The following is an 18689-nucleotide window of genomic DNA, read 5'->3' as shown; positions in this document are numbered from 1 at the left end:
GAGGTCTAGTTCCTGAGCCTGTGGGAGGAACCTCGTATGGGATGGTCAGAGGGCCGACGGGCCTAGCTTCTGAGGCCATGAGCGAGGAGCTATGTGCACATAGGGAACAAAAGGGAACGCAAATGAACAAACGTTTAGATTAGTAACAGTCAACTATCTACCATGCGTGTAGATAGAGTTGAGAACATACTCATTTAAAGCTGAGGATTGAGTATTAACCTCGTATATATAATATGCTTTTTTTTATGAGTTGAAATAGACTCTAGAAGTTGCTTACCACTCACTGAGCTTTGTGAATCTCATTCTTTTCTTTCATGTTTTTATTTCCAGGGTGCTGCTAAGGCCAAGGTCTGCCACAAGCCACAATCACACTTCCGGGGTTGTAGAGTTGCTGATATAAACTTTGTAGTTAAGTCTTGGAGTTGTATAAATGTTACTCTGTTGTAATAAAATTGGCCTACTTAATAAATTATTGTTTATCTCCTTGACTTAAAGTTTACTGAGTGTACTGAGGTTCAGATGGGCAGTAGGTATCAGAAAAGGGTGGTATCTGCAGTCCCTCACGCCTCCCCTCAGACTCAGGAGGCAGGCTCGGGGCAGGGTGTGACACTTATAAACCTACCCAGCCTTTCCACTTAATCCACAGTAATGTTTGGGGTCCTTCAAACGTCTCTATCCTTTCCAGTAAGCAATGGTTTGTCACGTTCATCGATGATTATACCCGGCTTATATGGGTATATCTCATTGCTGATAAGTTCGAGGTCCTATCTAACTTCTAACAATTCAATACCACTATCTTAACTCAATTTAATACGAAGATTGCCATTCTTCAAGGTGACAATGGATGTGAGTTTGTCAATCACACCCTCCGAGAATTCCTAACGTCAAAATGGATTATCCATCAAAACTCTTGTGCTTATACTCTGTAACAAAACAAGGGTGGCTGAACAAAAAAATCGCCATCTCATTGAAGTTGCTCGTTCCTTGATGATTCTAGTATCTCTCCCATCGTACCTATGGGGTGATGTGGTCATTACTGCAATCCATCTCATTAATAGGATGCCTTCACGTGTTCTAAAGTTTCAAAAATCCCTTGAGTGCTTTAAAGACTCTTGCCAATCTACGCGTCTTATCCCTGAGGTTCCTATTAGTTTCAATCTTGAGCCTAGTCCTTTCCTGAACCGAGTTTACCTAGTCCCGAACCTGGTCGTGCTATTCTAGTGTCTGTCCTCTCTACTAGACAAGTGCCCTGGGTTACATACTATAGGAAGAATCTCAGAAAGGAAACCCAGGAAACCCCTATTGTTCCATCAGAAAGTGTCCAAGCATCAAAACCAGCTCAGGTTCAAGATCCTATTGTTTCAGAGAAAGTCCTTGAAGAGAAGTCTGGGCACATAGAAAATGGTGAGACGAGCTCAGAGAAGGTTGAAATTACAAGAGGTAATGAGATGCTGGAAGATCCTCAAGGCGATGAAGAATTGTCTCGAAAGTCTAATATTGGAGAGAGGCCGACAAAAACTGGCAATTATGATACCACTCTTGATATGCCAATTTCTCTGAGGAAAGAAACCAGGTCATGTACAAAGTACCCTATGCACAGTTTTCTAACCTATAGTAACTTGTCTTCTGTTTTTAAGGCTTTCACTACCCAACTGGATGCTCTAGCAATACTTATCAGTGTACATGCAGCCATGGAAGTTCCCGAGTGGAGAGCAGCAGTAATGGAAGAAATGAGAGCTCTCGAGGCGAACAAGACTTTGGATTTAGTAGCCCTTTCTAGAGGTCACAAGACAGTTGGTTGCAAATGGGTGTTCACAGTGAAGTATAGGTCTGATGGAACGCTCGAGAGATATAAGGCCAGGTTCATTGCTAAAGGGTTTACTCAAACATATGGGATTGACTATTCAGAAACTTTTTCCCCATGGCTAAGTTCAACACGATCCGAGTTCTTCTGTCTGTTGCCGTGAATAAAGATTGGCATCAACTGGATGTAAAAAATGCCTTCCTGAATGGTGAGTTAGAAGAGGAGGTTTACATGAGTCCTCCTCCAGGTTTCGAAGCTAAATTTGGGAACCATGTTTACACTCAGAAAATCCTTATATAGGTTGAAATAGTCTTCTAGAGCGTGGTTCAATAGGTTCACAGTGTTTATTAAAGCCCAAGGGTATTCTGATCATACATTGTTCACCAAAAAATCACTTTCAAAGAAGATTGTTGTTTTGGTGGTTTATGTCGATGATATCATTTTACCAGAAGATGATACGGTAGAAATTGTTAAGCTAAAACAAAGGATGGCATGTGAATTTGAGATAAAAGACCTTGGTAGTTTGAGGTATTTTCTTGGGATGGAAGTGGCAAGATCGGAAGTAGGAATATCCATGTCTCAATGGAAATACACTCTGGATTTGTTAAAGGAAACATGAATGAGAGGATGCAAACCCATGGACATTCCCTTTGAGGTCAATGGAAAACTTAAAAACATTACGGAAGGAGTTCCTATAAATAAAGAAATGTAACAACGCCTTGTAGGAAAACTGATTTACCTATCTCATATAAGGAATGACATCTCCTATGATGTGAGTGTGGTAAGTCGGTTCATGCAGAGTCCGTATGAGGAGCATATGGAAGTAGTGACTCGAATTTTGAGATATCTAAAGTCCACCCCAGGGAAGGGCTTAGTTTTCAAAAAATATGACACATGGAGCATTGAAGCATATACTGACTCAGATTGGGCAGGATCAGTGACCAATAGAAAGTCAACCTCGGGATATTATATCTTTGTATAGGGAAACTTGGTGACCTAGCCGAGTAAAAAACAGGATGTAGTTACTAGAAGCAGTGCTGAGGCAAAAAGAGCTATGAGCCTGGGAGTGTGTGAAGAAATATGGTTACAGAAAGTTTTATCTGATCTTTACTAAGACAGTCCGAGTCCCATGATATTTTATTATGATAATAAGGCTGTCATTAGTATTTCCAATAATCCAGTACAACATGATAGAACCAAGCACATTGAAATTGACAGACACTTTATTAAAGAGAAGTTAGACCAACGGGGTATCTGTATTCCCTATGTCCCTTCAATCTAACAGGTTGCAGATGTTCTTACCAAAGGATTACCAAGATAGACGTTTGAAGCTTGTGTTAGCAAGTCGGGTCTTGTCGATATCTATGCCCTAACTTGAGGGGGAGTGTTGAAATATGGTGCATTAACCCTAAGGGCATATTTGTCTTTTCCTTTATGCCTACTAAATTAGGGTTTCCCCTCATTCTATTTATATCTGAGGTTGGGGTCTCTTGTATGTATGACATTAAAATAATAAGAAACTTCTCTAACGTGGTTTTCTGAATAGATTGGAAGACTGGAAGGCTCATGGCCATTCAGTTTTGCCCCAAGAATCGTCATCTGTTGTTGGAGACTTGCCAATTGATGTTGGAGTTCCCCATGGGACTCTGATCTCGAATGTTTCCACCCATAGGAGATGAGAATGGAATTCTCTCCTATAAAGTCACCCACTCGATACCAAGACTGAACCGGATACATGTTCGGGAGGGACCCTTGTTGCTGGAAGGAATAGAAGAATTGTTTGAACGCTTCAATCGAGTATTGCCCAAACACCTCGGCACTATTGCTGGAAGATGTGCAATCAGGTACTGCTGCTGCTGAAGGGTACACAACTGGCTGGTGCGAGAACGGCTCGGGAGGAATCGACTAGTGCGAGAGCTGCTTGGACGCGATCGGCTGGTTGCTGGACAGATGCACGAACGGCTGACCCGACCCGGACGCTGGAGCGAACCCACTTGACGTCTACTATTGCTGCGCGAAAAACGACACGTCCACTGGGATTCGATCGCCTGCCATCTGGGTCGTCCGTGGCTCCAACGACCGTAGAGTTAAGGACCATCGGCGGTTGCTCCCTAATCGGTTGTTGCTGTGCTAGGTTCAAGATTGTCTGGAGATACCGATCCACGGCCGCTTGGATCATGGCTATATTAGTTGCGTCAGCTATTGCTCCATCACCAACCATGCTTGATGACTGAATTTCTTCTATCGGGACTAGGGTTTCATCACCATGCTCTGATATCATATTGAAAGTAAAGAAGAAAATAAATAACACAAGGTTTGCGTGGAAAACCTTAATACAGGGAGAAAAAACCACGATAGAGAAGTTTCTTATTATTTTAGTCATACATACAAGAGACCCCAGCCTCATATATCAATAGAATGAGGGGAAACCCTAATTTAATAGGCATAAAGGAAAAAACAAATATGCCTTAGGGCTAATGCACCATATTTCAACCGTTTGTTGAGTTTATTTCTTCAACTCCTCCTCATTCCAATGGGCCACAACAGAAAACACTCTTCCTCTTCAACCTCAGCGGCCCGACACCATCACGGTCTACTCAATGCAAGACAATGACATGTGGCACAGACAATTTCTTGGCTTACTCATTCAATCCGCCCTTTCATTTTACATCTTCTTGCAAGCTTTGCAACCCACAGCTATGGACTTTGTTGCCGTTCCTGTTTTTGCTGCTGGGATTATCAAATATGGTGAAAGAACTTGGGCTTTGAGATCCGCTTCTTCCCAACATTTAAAAGATCAAGACATTCCTTTCAAAATGATCCCATTGAATAGCATTCATGATTTCAAATTCCCCATTTCAATAAATCATCACCACCACAATGATCTCCACATCCTCCACATTGCTCGTTGCTTCTTTGAGAGAAACAAATGGGTTTTTCTAGATTTGATTCTTAGTTATAACGATCTGAAACAAAGTCTTTACTATGTTGATTTTGATTTCCAAACTGCTTTCAAAGTTGTCGAGCTCGAGCTTGGATTCTTACATGATTCACTCTACACAAAAGCATCTCTCATTTTCAATTCTCCCTTCTTCTTTGGTGCTCTTCTTCACTTTATTACTTCCTTTTCCATTCTTGCTGCTATCATTGCCTTCATCATGATCAATAAGCAGAGATACCCTTTACAAGATGTGTATTTCCCTTATATCCTTTTGGAGCTTTAGGAGTTGAGATTTACTCTTGTTTTTTTTTGTTGCTCTGCTCGGATTGGTGTGTAATTTGGTTGAGCCAATTCGACAATTTTCTTGCTCGGTTGATCTTGAAAGCCATCTATGCCTTTGGATGGTCTCTTGAGATGAAAAGATGGTCCAATTCTATTCCACAATACAATCTAATTACTACTTGCTTTGAAGAAATAAACAGTTACAGACACGGCAAGTCGTTGATCAGTATTTCAAAACCAATCTCTAATGAACTTAAGAAACCAATTTTTGAACAGTTAAATAAGATGGTGGAAATCAATAGTTGGGAGGAGGCTGATTGGGCAGTAAGAAAGAGAAGATTTTATGATCATATTGGTTGGAGCAAGGAATTGGATTCTGTTCAAAGTATACTCCTTTGGCACATCACTACGGATCACAAAACCAAGGCTTTGAAGAATTCAATCTCTCTTCTTCAAGATACTAAATTGTTGTCTAATTATCTCACATATCTTTTAGCGCATCATCAATCTTTATTCTCGAATGGAATGGGACGAACAAGATTCGAAGCAATGTTACCGACATTAAGGATTTTCTATGACGACATGTTCCAAGATTCTTGGGAACAATTGAGGATTCTTTTGACTATGTATTGGAAGATTTGGAGTTGAGGGTTGGGTGTGGAAGAGGTTAAAGAATTGGGAGTTGGGTCATTGCTCAACCATGGCTTGTTGTTGGCTAAGGAGCTTCAAAGAGTGGGAGATAATAAGCCATGAATGGGTGGAGTTGCTTGCTAAGGTTGCTTGTGAAAGTAAATTTTATGATCATATTGAGCAACTTGGACATGGAGGGGAATTGCTCACTCGTGTTTGGCTTTTGATGCATCATATTGGCTATACAAAACAAGCTTATGATGTTACTCCAAGACAAGATGAACAAATCCAAGAATTTCATAGGGTTTTAAAACATTGTAGGGATGGTGGATCAAGTGGAGTTACTATCAGTCAACCGTAACTTTACTCCTTTTTTTCCTTTTAAAAATGCCACTTTTGGGTAAGTTTTATTTGAACAACATCTATTCATTCGATGTAGAATTACCAATAAATAAAATTATGATCTCATTCAAGAAAGTATTCATAAGTAACCTTCTCTTCCATGTATGTAGAGAAAACAAATATTCACTCTATAGCCCTTTATCTATGGCCAATTCTCGAGTTCAGCTAAAAGTTTAAAAAATCGGATTTTAAAATGGTTGTGGCACGTCTTTAAGACAAAGAAATAAATCTTTGAAGAATTCTTCTACACGAATAGCAACATAAACGGAAATTGTAACCCTAGGTGGGAGAATGATCTTGTTCTTTTAGTGCTTTTGTTTATTACCCCTTCGGATAAAAAATTTAAGAATTAGAAACTTTTACAACGTAGACACTTGGCAAACGCAACTTATTACAAACCATTTCCAGGATAAACTATCTAAACCTAAAAGAAACATCTTTTCATCTGTTGTACAAAAACGCCAAAGTTCACTATTTCCAAACTTTTTTCTTCTTTTTTATAAGAAACAAACTTCTTTAATTTATTTTTATTTTGTGAGGTTAAGATGAAGAAGACGATGGAAATGGTGCATGGCATTCTCGACCGAAGGAGCATACCGGCCAAACTTGTAAGCTGGCGACTCAAGACCCTTTTGAACACCTTCACACAGAATAATGTCTTCCTTCTGAAAATTATTTGGACCAATTTGTAAGAGAAAATGAACAGACAGTGCACACATGAAACTGGAAAGAGGTGGATTTGTTTGTAATACCTGTACACTTTCACTGTCTTCTAAACTTCGTTGTATAAAAGGGCCGTCATTCTGAACATGAAATCAAGGAAGCGAAAAGGTTTATCCCCAAAAAAGAAAGAAAGAAAGAGAGGAATAGAAAAGGGAAAAAAACCAAATGAACTGAAAGACTTCAATACTACAAAAGACCAGTTTTTGCTGAGTTTTCGTGTTAGCCGAGCATTCTTTTCAATAAATCAAGAACACGAGTGAGAACTTGTGCACAAACAAAAAGGACTTATTGCATATCCATCAGGCCAAAGGACTCGAAATTACCTTAAAAGAAGCTTCAAGAAAATAATCGAAAACTACAAGACATTTTCGAGCTCCAAGTGGGAGTACTAGATTAGTGTCCATCCAAGGTCCATACCTATTACACAAGCCAAAAAATGATGACACGAATATTACGACAAAACATCTCGAAACATAAAGAGCCAAAGAGCTACGTTGATATAGCCAGGATTCAGGAACTTACCTATTTATCATGAAATTTGGGTATATGAAAGCATATAGTGCTTCTGGTCCAAGTCGACCATAATCATTGCCTTTTGCTTCTCCCCCACCCTTACAACTTTGAATGCTAACAGTTTCAAATATCTACATCACAAGTTATAGTTACATAACATTGATAATTTACTGCGAATAATTGATTACTGTAAATATGCCTTCTTATTTCATATGAAGGTTCAATTGCTTAAATACTGAAGTAAACGAACCCTGAAACAACAAAATTGTATGAAAGCATAATATTGAAACAGTAGTTTGGTAATAAATTTTAGGTTAAAAAACACTATTGGTCTCCGAACTTCCATGAAAGTAACAATTTAGTCCCTGAACTTTAGTTTGTAAGATTTCGTCTAATGTACTTCCAATTTTGTAACAATTTAGTCTCTAAACTTTAATATGTAATAATTTAGTCCTAGTACTTTCAAATTTGTAACAATTCAGTCCCTAACAATCAACATACAACGATTCATCAAAATAGATTTCAATTTTTATTATTTTATGATGTAGACTTTGTATTTTGTAAAAAACTTGAGTCTCAAATTAGTTTATCAATTTATTTATGCAAGAAATCTCATTAAACTTTAATATTAATTTCTACAACAGGGATTAAATCATTACAAATTTTAAAATACAATGATCAGATTGTTACAAAGTAAAGTTGATTAAAGACTAAATTGAATTCATTAGAAATCAAAATTCAGGAATTAAATTGTTACTTTTGTGAAAGTTCTGGGAGTAAAAGTGATTTTTAACCTAAATTTAAAATAAACAGCCAACGTACTTCTGTAGAATAAGAGTCAAGCTTGAGATTAGACGCAAGCCCTTTATGTGCATAGGGGACGTGATATCCTCCATCTAAGTAATTGTCACAAAAAACCTAAAAAGAAAAACCAATAAAACACATTCCAAAAACCCATCAGGATTATGGTAACAGTATATGACCAGTTTGCAAGAAGAATGCAAGGACTATACCTTCCAGTTACATTCGATAGTGTATTCACGTCGACAGACATAACTTAAGGAAGCATCAACCCCATTTAAACTCAGCAAATCTGCACAGCTTCCAAGCCATTCACCTGGCACTTTATCTTCATCGACATCGAGCTCAGATGATAATTTTCCATCCAGATTGAGAAGAACGAAAGGCCCCCATGTAGCTACTGGTAATGGTATGAGCCCAAAATTCTAATCTCCATCATTAAATAAATTAACCAATTGCTAAGCCATTAAGAAATGTTATATTAAAATGGTTATGGAAACTGGTATCAAAATGATATAATTACATACATTTTCATCAAAGTTCTGTATCCCATTTATTCTAGTCGCCTTAAGCAATACTCCATCCAACCCATATGTCCATCCCTGCAAAAATTATGGAACAACCCATATAGATACACCTCGTAATATCTCAGAATCTTACCTCCTAATTACATCTCAAGTATTTTTCATAAGATCAGAGCATAGCTTGGAGATTTCCATTTTTCATCTTTAACAATGATCTCTTTTTTCTTCAATGGAAATTACCGTTCCTTTCAAAGAAAAAGTTGTGGACTAAAACCTTAATCTGGCCGTCAAGAAACAACTAGGAAATAGAAAAACAAAAAGTTCCCAAGGAACCCACAAGAAGATATGCAAGTGAACTCACATGATATGGGCATACAAAGCATGACCTCTTCCCACATCCAGATGCGAGAAGTGAGGCATGATGACGACAAACGTTGTGAAATGCACGAACCTTCCTGTTATTATCTTTGCATACCACATACTCTACATTTCCCAACCTGCCATGGTCAAGGAGACAAAGAGCAAACAAATTTCAAGGACAAGCCATGCTGGGGGAAGAACACAAATCTCTGGCATCCCATATCTTAGACTCAAGGCATTAAAAAGGTCAAGTGATTCAACTCCATATTTGGTTAAATTACCCTGTGAGAAATATATTCATCATTCTGGTTATAGAAATAGTTTTATTACTGCTCTGTAAATTTTATACTATCAGTAATAAATGGTAAGTGACAATTAATCACACCTGCCTGTGAAAAAGTCATGGGGATCTTTTAACTGTTCAACATATCCTGACAAGCGAATGGCACAAAAAGTTAATGATCCATGCCTTTATTGTCATAGTTATAATCTAAAGAGGAAAAACAAGGAGCAGATTGCATTAGCTGTACAACAAAGAAGAGTACACAAAATCAATGGGATTGACCTGCTTTGTACTCTGTCAAACACCAAGAACTTCTAAGTTCTCAGTTAATGGAAGGCCGATACTAATGGTCATAGGTAATTTTCCTTCTTTCTCTTTCACACGCGAGAGACTCTGGTGAGTAATTCTTACCACTCAATGGAATGAAATGTAAATATGTCAACTCAAAAAATACCCTAAACTGCACATGAAGGGCCGTCATCAAACCATGGTCATTCTTTTTTTTTTTTTTTTCATTATTATATTTGGTTTAATTTTTCAAGTGTTTAATTTGAAATGAGTTATTTTAGAAAAAATTAAAGTATATTTTAAACCGTTTTTATGAAAATAATTTTTTTAGAAAATATATTTTACTCAAGTCACTCTAAACAAGCTCTTAATCTAAGGTAGACGATTAGTCTAATAAGACAAGCTGCCTAACCCAACTCGTAGGATATTAAATTCTAGGTAGGCGTCCATTATATATTGAACCTATGACTGACCATGTGCCTGTTTACTACTAAACCAACCCATGATGGCCGTGTGATAGATGGTTTGTGAAAGCTTAAAATCCACGAAAATGGCTTGACTGGGAGAGATTTAGAATTCGGGAACTCCAATGTCCAACCCCAGCTAAAGAATCTTCATTATAATCATAGATCATAAATTACAGTCACATCGAAATCTAGCAATTAATCTCCTCGGTATGCAGCTACAATTAAATAGTGTCGCGAAAAGAAGAAAATAAAAAATTTAGAGATGGAAGCGAACCTACAGCCTGCCATCCTCTGTAGAAGACACGATCGAGCTCGAGAGCATAAAATGAAGGGTCTATATACCAAGAGCTGGGTGGAGTGACGGCCTTCTCCAAGGGAATTTCAGGGTCGAATTCATCAACGAGTTTCTGAGCTTCAATAAAGTGAGAATCAGAGTTTCGAAAGGATAAAGCCGCCGAGATTCGTGAGGGAGAACGATGATTGCAGGAATGCAAATTGAAGGAAATGGAAGGAGGTTGGAAGAAGTGAGTATGGATATGCTTCGTCAACGTTGCCATTGAAACAATCCTCAAACTTGCCCTCCAACTTACTATATTCTACACTTTTGGTTGGCAATAGCATCATGAGCGAATCCTTCTACGGATCACCTGTTATCGGCTGCCTATGTTTTTCTACCCACCCCCAGACTTAAGAGATCTTACTTAGGCTAACAATAGGCGCCCAAGTAAATACGGGACTTAATAAAGTATATATCTGATTGGGTTAGGTTAGAGATTTTTTTTTTTTTTTAAGTCATTTCGATTGTCAATCAAATCAATCTGAATTTTTGTCTAACATCTAAAATTTTCTTCCTAATGTAAGTTCAGTATCTTGTAATATTTTATGACATTTTTGGAATTTTGAAAATTCAATTTTGATTATTGAGATTTAATTTAAATTGGGGAATTGATTTTTAATTTTGGAATTTGGTTTCAAAGAGGAAGAGGAAAGGATTTCATATTTATACACAACTATAGCTATGGGTGTCAAGAAGGAAAGAATAAAAGGAAATAAAATAAAATAAAGTAAAACTAAATCAAATTTTATTTTATTTTATTTTTTTCATTTTCTTTAAAAAAATATTTCCCTCCCCCTCTCTTTCACATGCAAGCACAGTCCCTTCACCCCCCCCCCCTCCTTCGCGTCGTCGCTCGAAGCTGTCAACCCTCGCCTCCATTTATGAGCGTCCGCCGCCAGACCGAGCCCCCCACCGCCATATATCCGCTCGCCTTCTCCATTCGTGTTGCCTATCGCACATCAGTCGGCATTCGCCTCACCAGAGTCCATCGAGTGCCGCCGACCATCAGCTGTGCGCACCTTTAGCCGTTGTCATATTGGTATCAGAGCATCATTTAAGCATTCGATTTAGTTTAATTTTGGTGTGGTGGGTGTTTTTTCATGACATATATGAAAATGGTGCACTGATATGGTTTTCTGAGATTTGGCATTTAATTTCTCCTTGATTCCTTGATTAAATTTATAATTGGCTCTTGTTTGATGTGCTTATATGTGTGATAAAGAGTCTGTAATTTATTTGGAGTCATTAGAGTTGAATTGAAGTTGTAATTGAAGAAAGAAATGAAGAAGGTCGAGCAGCAGAAACCAGTTCTTCAGCATCTGCTCAAATCTCGTTGTACAAAGTTAGCGAGATTACTCTCAAGCGAGAGCGAGATCTTCAAAATTCCAGCGAGATTACCATTTGAAGTTCAAGCAAGAGCGAGATTTCCATTCAAGCGAGAGCAAGATTTTCACAATTCCAGCGAGATTCCATGTACAAGCAGCGAGATTTCGTTTCAAGCGAGATTCTGATGGAATTTTCGAGCGAGATTTCTAGTTCAAGTGAGATTTTGAATCAAGTTTGAGCGAGATTTCTAGTTCGAGCAAGATTTTGAATTGAGTTCGAGCGAGATTTTGAGCTAGGAGCGAGAGATCGAGTTTGAGCAAAATTTTGAATCGGTTTGAACGAGTTTGACCCGTTGACTAAGCAGGGACCATCAAGGATTGACTGGTTTGGCCAGTTTTCTTCAAACTTGACTCGGTTCACCTTCAAAAGGATTTTGATTGGTCCGGTTCAGGTGGTTCACATCTAATTCAAGCTGTTTGGATCCGGTTTGGAGCGGTTCGTGTGGTCCGGAAGCAGTTTGGAATTGTTTCTTGCTGTTTTGTATTTCTTAGGCCTTTGTTTGCTTGTTTATGCCAAAACTAACTCTATATCAGTATGTGTTTAATTATTTATGCATGTGATATATGTTATAATTAATAAATCTTGTATGTGCATACAGTATGCCATGTAGATTTAAAATCCCACCATAGGAAGCATGTTACATATATTATGTATATGTTATAATCTGTTATAATGTATAGAATGCATGTTTAGGGTTTTCTGTTATATACTATAACTGTTATGTTAATTTGAATGCCTTTGATGCATATTGTGGATGTAAAAGCATGTCCATTTTTATAAGTTGTTATAAAATTGCATTAGACATTAAAATCCATAACGAAGATAAGCTGCATGCTCACGTAAGTTAATCACCTGTTTTAATAAGTTAAAATAGGTCGACATCTTGTAAAACCTGATTACAAACTCAATCGGTAGATAATCCTGTCTAAGGATAGGGGTAGATGTTGTACGGAACACCTCCTACCTGGGGATTATGGCCAAATAATTGAGTGTTGTTAACCGATTTTATAAGCGTACGTGAGTGGTGTGAGGTAATAAAACAGTTTATCACCTAGACATTGTAGGTTAAAATCCAATTATAAAGTGTTATACTTGGATAAACCACTTAGACTTAGGGTTGTTTTAATTAGCTGAAAAGAACCTAAGTATAATTTTACCCATATCAATAGAACACTTCAGTGGGAGTCTAATAACTTATATATGATAAAGTTATTAGAACACTTCAGTGGAGATTAATAACATATACGATACATTATTTTTAGCTCTCACGTCCCTAAAAGTTCACAATCGAGGTTTAAGTGGTACTTCGTGTCACCCTGGGAGTAACCTCCATACGGAAAGTATTTGCATAAACCTAGATTCTGGTGAATAAGGGAAAGTCGTCCGAACATAAATCAGATATATATGATAAAAAGATTTCAACCGCCACGTCTCCACATAGTTCACACCATGAGATTCATATGACGCTTCGTGTCACCCTAGAAGTGACCTCCATACGGAAAGTGTTTGTATGAGTTAATAACAAGGTGAACATGGGAAGTAGTTCATAGTAAGTGGTTAAAGGATTTGTGTCAATATGTTCTGCGGTCTCTTCGTTAGTTTGGACCATGAGATTCCTATGTTGCGTCTGGTGGTTTGCTTTAAGCAACCCTTGCTAGCCGTTTAACGACAGCTATCCCTTCGAAGGGTTGTAACAGGATTCGGAACAACTCAAACTTTAGAAATAGATAGAATTTCTTAGGTCCATTCCCAACCTTGACTCTCCATTTCGGTAGCATAGTTGGGGCCGACCTCTGATGTCTGAAAACGGAGGGTTACACTTACAGAATTATTAAAGTATTAGTAATTTCTTACCGAAAATGGTAACTAAACGTCTATAGGAATAAGAGTTATTATGGAGATAGTGTTTGGTCAAAATTGTTTGTTTTAGTGAAGGAGTATCTGACTGCCCCTCGGCAGCACGTATTCTGACTCACTATAGTATCGTTGAAAATAAATAATGGTTATGGATACATTATTACTTGTTTTGCTAAAGCTTGATTTTATATTTAGTTGCAATTTGCTAATTAGAATTTGTTTAAATTTTTCAGCATGTCAAATTCTTCTAAAAAAACTCATTTCCGAATTAGATAACGGTAAAATCGAATCAACAAACAAATTACTAGCAGTTGATAATACCAAAAGAGTTTTAACAGAGGATTGTCCTCTATCTCCCAACTTATCTAAAATTTTGAATAATATAGATGAGAATGCAAAATTCGTACAACAAGATAAATATGATTTACTTGTTATCGAAGCATGTTTAGTGGAAAACGATAAAACCTGGATAATTGATCAGGTGTCGCTGATCACGTCTATACTTTCTCACAGGAAACAAGTTTCTAGAGATAGTTGACAGAAGGCGAAACAATTTTTAAGGTAGGGACCGGGGAGGTTGTTTCAGCTAAAGCAGTCGAATATATGAAGCTTTTTTATAAGGAGATAAGTACATTTATCTAAAAAATGCTTATTACATTCCTTCTATGAAAAGGAATCTAATATCTATCTCTTGTTTGTTAGAAAAAAATTATAAAATTTATTTTGAAAATGATGAATTGTTCATCAATACAAGAAAAACTAAATTTGTTCTGCAAAATTAGAAAATAACTTGTATTTGTTAAAACTAACTGAGGTTAGAGTCGTTTTGAACATAGAGATGTTTAAAATTGTTGAGACTCATAAGAAAAGAAAAGTTTCTCCAAATGCCTATCTTTGACACTTGAGTCTGGGTCAAATAAATCTCAACAAGATTGAGAGACTATTTAAGAATGGTCATCTAAATAAGTTAGAAGACAGTTCATTACCACCGTGTGAATCCCATCTTGAGGGTAAAATGACTAAAAGATCTTTTTCTAGAAAAGGTCTTAGAGCCAAAGAACCCTTAGAACTCGTACATTCTGACCTTTGTGGTCCTATAAATGTTAGAGTTAGAGGAAGGTATGAATATTTCATCAACTTCGTTGATGACTATTCTAGGTATGGGCATATTTACCTAATACACCAAAAGTTTGAAACATTTGAATTTCTTCTTATCAATTTGAACACTTCAAACTAACACCAAGAACTGATTCTCAACTTGAATCCATTGAGCTACTAAGGGGACTTTATGGACTTGTAGCTTGAAGCTCCAACAGTATGTGAATAACTGACTAAACTCTTTAGTCACGGGATCCACCATCCGTTAACTGTCATGCACTCCACTAAAGATCGACAGTTGCACTCTCCTCACTATAGATATATTTCTGTGTCCATATTAATCAATCAACAGTGTGATAACCCTTCACAGATTGCTCGTAAGTACAGTTGGGCCAATTTACCGTTGTGCCCCTGTAGTTACATCTTACTCCTTAAGTACCATTGATTCCTCTAATGAACATAAGTCATAGTCCTACTATGACTGAGTCCTCTCTTCCAAAGAAAGGATGTGACCACTATGTTTAAGACCCGGAATCAGCCCTTAAGAGAGCAATCTATCTACTTACCTCTATTTCAGGGAAGGAGTGAATTCCATCTTGTGTAACTGAGTTCCCACCTTCCCAATCAGACAAATCCCCAAAAAGGTAGGCTTATTGAGTTGGCAATCTGGTCACTCTCACCCATACTAATCAAAGGACCGCCCTCAAAGGCAGGAGTTCCCAAAACACTCAAGATTGAGGTCATGTCACCTATGGTCGTTTAAATTAGATGTAAGTCCTAACTATCAACGGTGTTATATAAAGAGACGAATCATCTCGTGGTCCGGTCTTATAAAAACTCTTTGTATAGGAAACCTCTACTCGTATGTCTCCACATGAATGGTTAGGATCAGACCATCTGTAGTAGTTCACAACACTTGCAAACCTTTACAAAACGGGTCGTATCTGTAGTGTCACAAGGATAAGGTATCCCTCCTTAATCCTTATACTACAAATCTTTTAGGTTATCACTTAAGGCATGATCAACTTGTATATCTTATATACATGCTTAAGTTTACATACAATAACCATAGAGATTTGTTTATTGGATATGAGTAAATGCAAAATATAATATCTCTTATTTTATTCATAACAATGCGTACAATGATTACAAACTACAAGAATCCAGGAGAATTATGTGAAATCCGGATTTCCATTTTTCCTACTTAAGCAGGAAATAAAAAGGATTAACTAGGTGAAAGTTAAATCCTATGTTAAAGTGAAAGAAAATTCTAAGTGTTTAAATAGATTTGTTAAGTAGCTTTGAGATAAGCCTTAACTAGTAAAAATTTGGTTAAGTATAATGCCAAAAAGGAACTATGCATTGGAAGTCAAGACAGAAATGGCCTAAGTACTAAACAATGTGTTGGCCTTGTGCTAAGTGTTGGTGTGGTGCCATGCGTTGGCCATGAACCTTTGAGAGTTTATTTGGGCGTTTAAAGAGGCTAAAGTATGGCCAAGAAGAAAGACTATGCGGGGACAAGCATGCGGTAGCCTATATCTTGAGAGGTTAGAAAAACACATGTGGCAGCCTCAAGTTGCGCGGACAAGGGCGCTGGGCGTTAGAGTGCATGCGCTGGTTGATCAAGGGGCAGTGCTACGCGATGGAGGCATGCGACGTTGGAGGCATGCAGTGATGCTACGCAAAGGTATGCAATGCGAAGGCATGCGGTGATGCTATGCGAGGGCATGCGGTGATACTGCGCGATGGCATGCGACAATACTATGCAATAGAGGCATACGGCGATGCTATGCATTGGTGCTATGCGGCAACGCTATGCGTTGGTGTTATGTGGCGATACCATGCGTTAGTAGTATGCAGCAACACTATACGTTGGTGATGTGCTATGCATTGGACATCCGAGGGCATGTAGGCGCATAGGACAAGCTTGTAGTATGCATTGAAAGAGTGTTGGTCATTATCCTAGTTGAGCGCATAAGGCAAAGGTAAGCCATGCGAGAGGAAAGGATATGCAACCAAAGATGAGCCTTGCAAACATCTAGCATATGTGACCAAGTTGCGTCAATTAGATGCACAAGGTAAGATTGAATGGACTCATGCGCCGATGCGGCAATTGGATGAGCACATGTGTGGTTAGATGAACGCATATGAGGTTGGATAGACGCATGCAAGGTCGTCATCCAGACATATGGCTTGTTGGGAAGAAATCTTAAGCCTTAAACAAATGAGATGGATGCACAAGAAGACATGCAAATTTAAGTTTGTGTTGGCTAAGGAAGAAGAAGACACCTTAAATTGCGGTTATTTGAGGGTTGCATTGATAGTGTGGGGAAAAGGCACTTGGACATATGGCAAAGTAGGAGGTGTCGGCCTTAAAGAGATCTTGGATCCTATAAATAGGGCCAAGGACTTCAAATGAGAACTCAAATTCTCTTCAAATGACATAAGAAGTGTGTATGAAGGCTAATTGGGAGAAGACTATGCGTTGATGGAAGAATGCATGTGTTGGTAGTAAGACCATGCGTTGGTTAAGAGGTTCTAAGAGGGGAAGATGTTGTTGGACAGAAAAGTCAGGAAGTAACATCAACTTGGGACGAAGAGTTCTCCCAGAATACTCGTGCGTTTAGAGTGATTCCAAAGCCACCTGAAAGCTCCGCGAGTCTAGTTTTCAGGGTAGGGCTGCCGAAGGCTCCAAGGGATCGAGCTGGAAACTGAGAAAAAGATAGAAGGGTCAAGCTATTGGGTAAGCTTGAGCCAGCTTGATGTTTTGATGATTTCGGCCAAACCACGAGGAGTTCTAAGCTAAGATTTTGAGGTAAGCTTCCTGAGAAATTTTAGAGCATATTTGTAGACGGAAGTATCTTGAGATAAAGCCTAGAACTATGAGCAATCTGAGCTTCAATTTGAATCTGGATCGTAGGGTTCAAAAGGGAGCCCGAGGTGACCAAGGAACTTCTAGAGAGAAAGGTTCCTAAACGATCAAGGTGAGTGACTAAAATATTCGACTAAATATTTACAATGTTTTAAGAAACCATGTTCTAAGATCTTTTAGATAAAGACATGTTTTCTATGTTTTAGTAAAGAAAGTCATTGTATGACTAGTTTTACTTGAAACTCGATACCGAAGGAAGTTGAGAAGGTATCTGAGCAGCTCGATACTGAAGGACACAGTTTTGAGAAGGTATCTAAGCAAAAGTACCTAAGGCATGGCGGCACTTCTTTTGATAAGAATCAGTTTTCTTGTCACTTACTGGGCTAGCAAGCTTACCCCGTTTTTCAAATGTTTTTCTTCCCAGGTAGCGAAAGGTGAGGAGTTCCAGGGTACTGCTAAGGTCAAGGTCTGCCACACGCCACAGTTACACTCCCGGAGGGTTTTACAGTTGTTGTTGTAAACTTTGTAGTTAAGACTTGGAGTCGTATAAACGTTATATTGTTATAATAAAATGGGCCTACTTAATCAGTGGTTGTTATCTCCTTGACTTAAGGTTTACTGTGTGTAGTAAAGAGGTTCAATTGGATAGTAGGTATCACAAAACGGTGGTATCTACGGTCCCTCACGCCTCTCCTCGGGTTCAGAAGTGTGGGCTCAGGGCGGGGTGTGACAAATTAAGACACCAGTCACAACACTGGAATGTAAATAATGTTATTCCAGGGTTTCTAAACAGGTTAATTAGGTAGCAAGTGCCTCGGGTTAGTAACTGTTGCCATTACATTCTCTTCCAGGTTAAGAGGATAATTTGGGAAGGAGTTTGACATTAAATCCTTCTGGCATTCTCATATAAATATCATTATTAAGAGATCCATATAAATATGTTGTGACTATATTCATAAGATGCATATCCAGACCTTCGTATATAGTCAAGTCAATTAAATATCTTAGTGTAATTGCATCCACCACTGGAGTATATGTCTCATGATAATCAATACCAGGTTTTATGAAAAACTTTATGCAACTAGTCTTTCTTTGTATTTTATGACCTCATTATTTTCATT

General features: G+C 38.1%; 2 protein-coding genes across 2 annotated transcripts; one reads left to right on the top strand and one right to left on the bottom strand.

The window, feature by feature from the left end:
- Positions 1-4164: 4164 nt before the first annotated feature.
- LOC150037913 (uncharacterized) lies at positions 4165-6018 on the top strand. The gene is made up of 2 exons (XM_090311075.1): positions 4165-5021; positions 5664-6018. Exons 1-2 carry the CDS (start codon positions 4405-4407, stop codon positions 6016-6018), a joined length of 972 nt encoding a protein of 323 aa, XP_090167201.1. The 5' UTR covers positions 4165-4404.
- Positions 6019-6343: 325 nt separating this feature from the next.
- On the bottom strand, positions 6344-10741 carry LOC120072325 (choline monooxygenase, putative (CMO-like)). The gene is made up of 10 exons (XM_039024794.2): positions 10293-10741; positions 9366-9411; positions 8982-9117; positions 8624-8698; positions 8309-8521; positions 8118-8213; positions 7305-7426; positions 7106-7199; positions 6812-6862; positions 6344-6724 (listed from the first exon to the last, which is right to left on the bottom strand). The coding sequence occupies exons 1-10, from the start codon at positions 10573-10575 to the stop codon at positions 6587-6589; spliced, it is 1254 nt and encodes a 417-aa protein (XP_038880722.1). The 5' UTR covers positions 10576-10741; the 3' UTR covers positions 6344-6586.
- Positions 10742-18689: the final 7948 nt, after the last annotated feature.

The sequence above is a fragment of the Benincasa hispida genome, chromosome 2, assembly GCF_027475165.1.
Source record: "Benincasa hispida cultivar pf3 chromosome 2, pf3_genome.v1.1, whole genome shotgun sequence".
NCBI lineage: Eukaryota > Viridiplantae > Streptophyta > Magnoliopsida > Cucurbitales > Cucurbitaceae > Benincasa > Benincasa hispida.
Note: the sequence above shows the minus strand (reverse complement) of the source record. Positions and strands in the feature narration are given on the sequence as shown.

Bases quoted from the DNA above. Each gene is read 5' to 3' on its own strand.
- LOC150037913 (XM_090311075.1), top strand. From the start codon at position 4,405: ATGCAAGACAATGACATGTGGCACAGACAATTTCTTGGCTTACTCATT. The intron at 5,022-5,663 runs GCTTTAGGAGTT...ATGTATTGGAAG, and splicing joins TTCCCTTATATCCTTTTGGA to ATTTGGAGTTGAGGGTTGGG.
- LOC120072325 (XM_039024794.2), bottom strand. From the start codon at position 10,575: ATGGCAACGTTGACGAAGCATATCCATACTCACTTCTTCCAACCTCCT. The intron at 9,118-9,365 runs GTGTGATTAATT...TGACCATGGCAG, and splicing joins CATGACTTTTTCACAGGCAG to GTTGGGAAATGTAGAGTATG. The intron at 8,214-8,308 runs GTATAGTCCTTG...TTTTCTTTTTAG, and splicing joins CTATCGAATGTAACTGGAAG to GTTTTTTGTGACAATTACTT.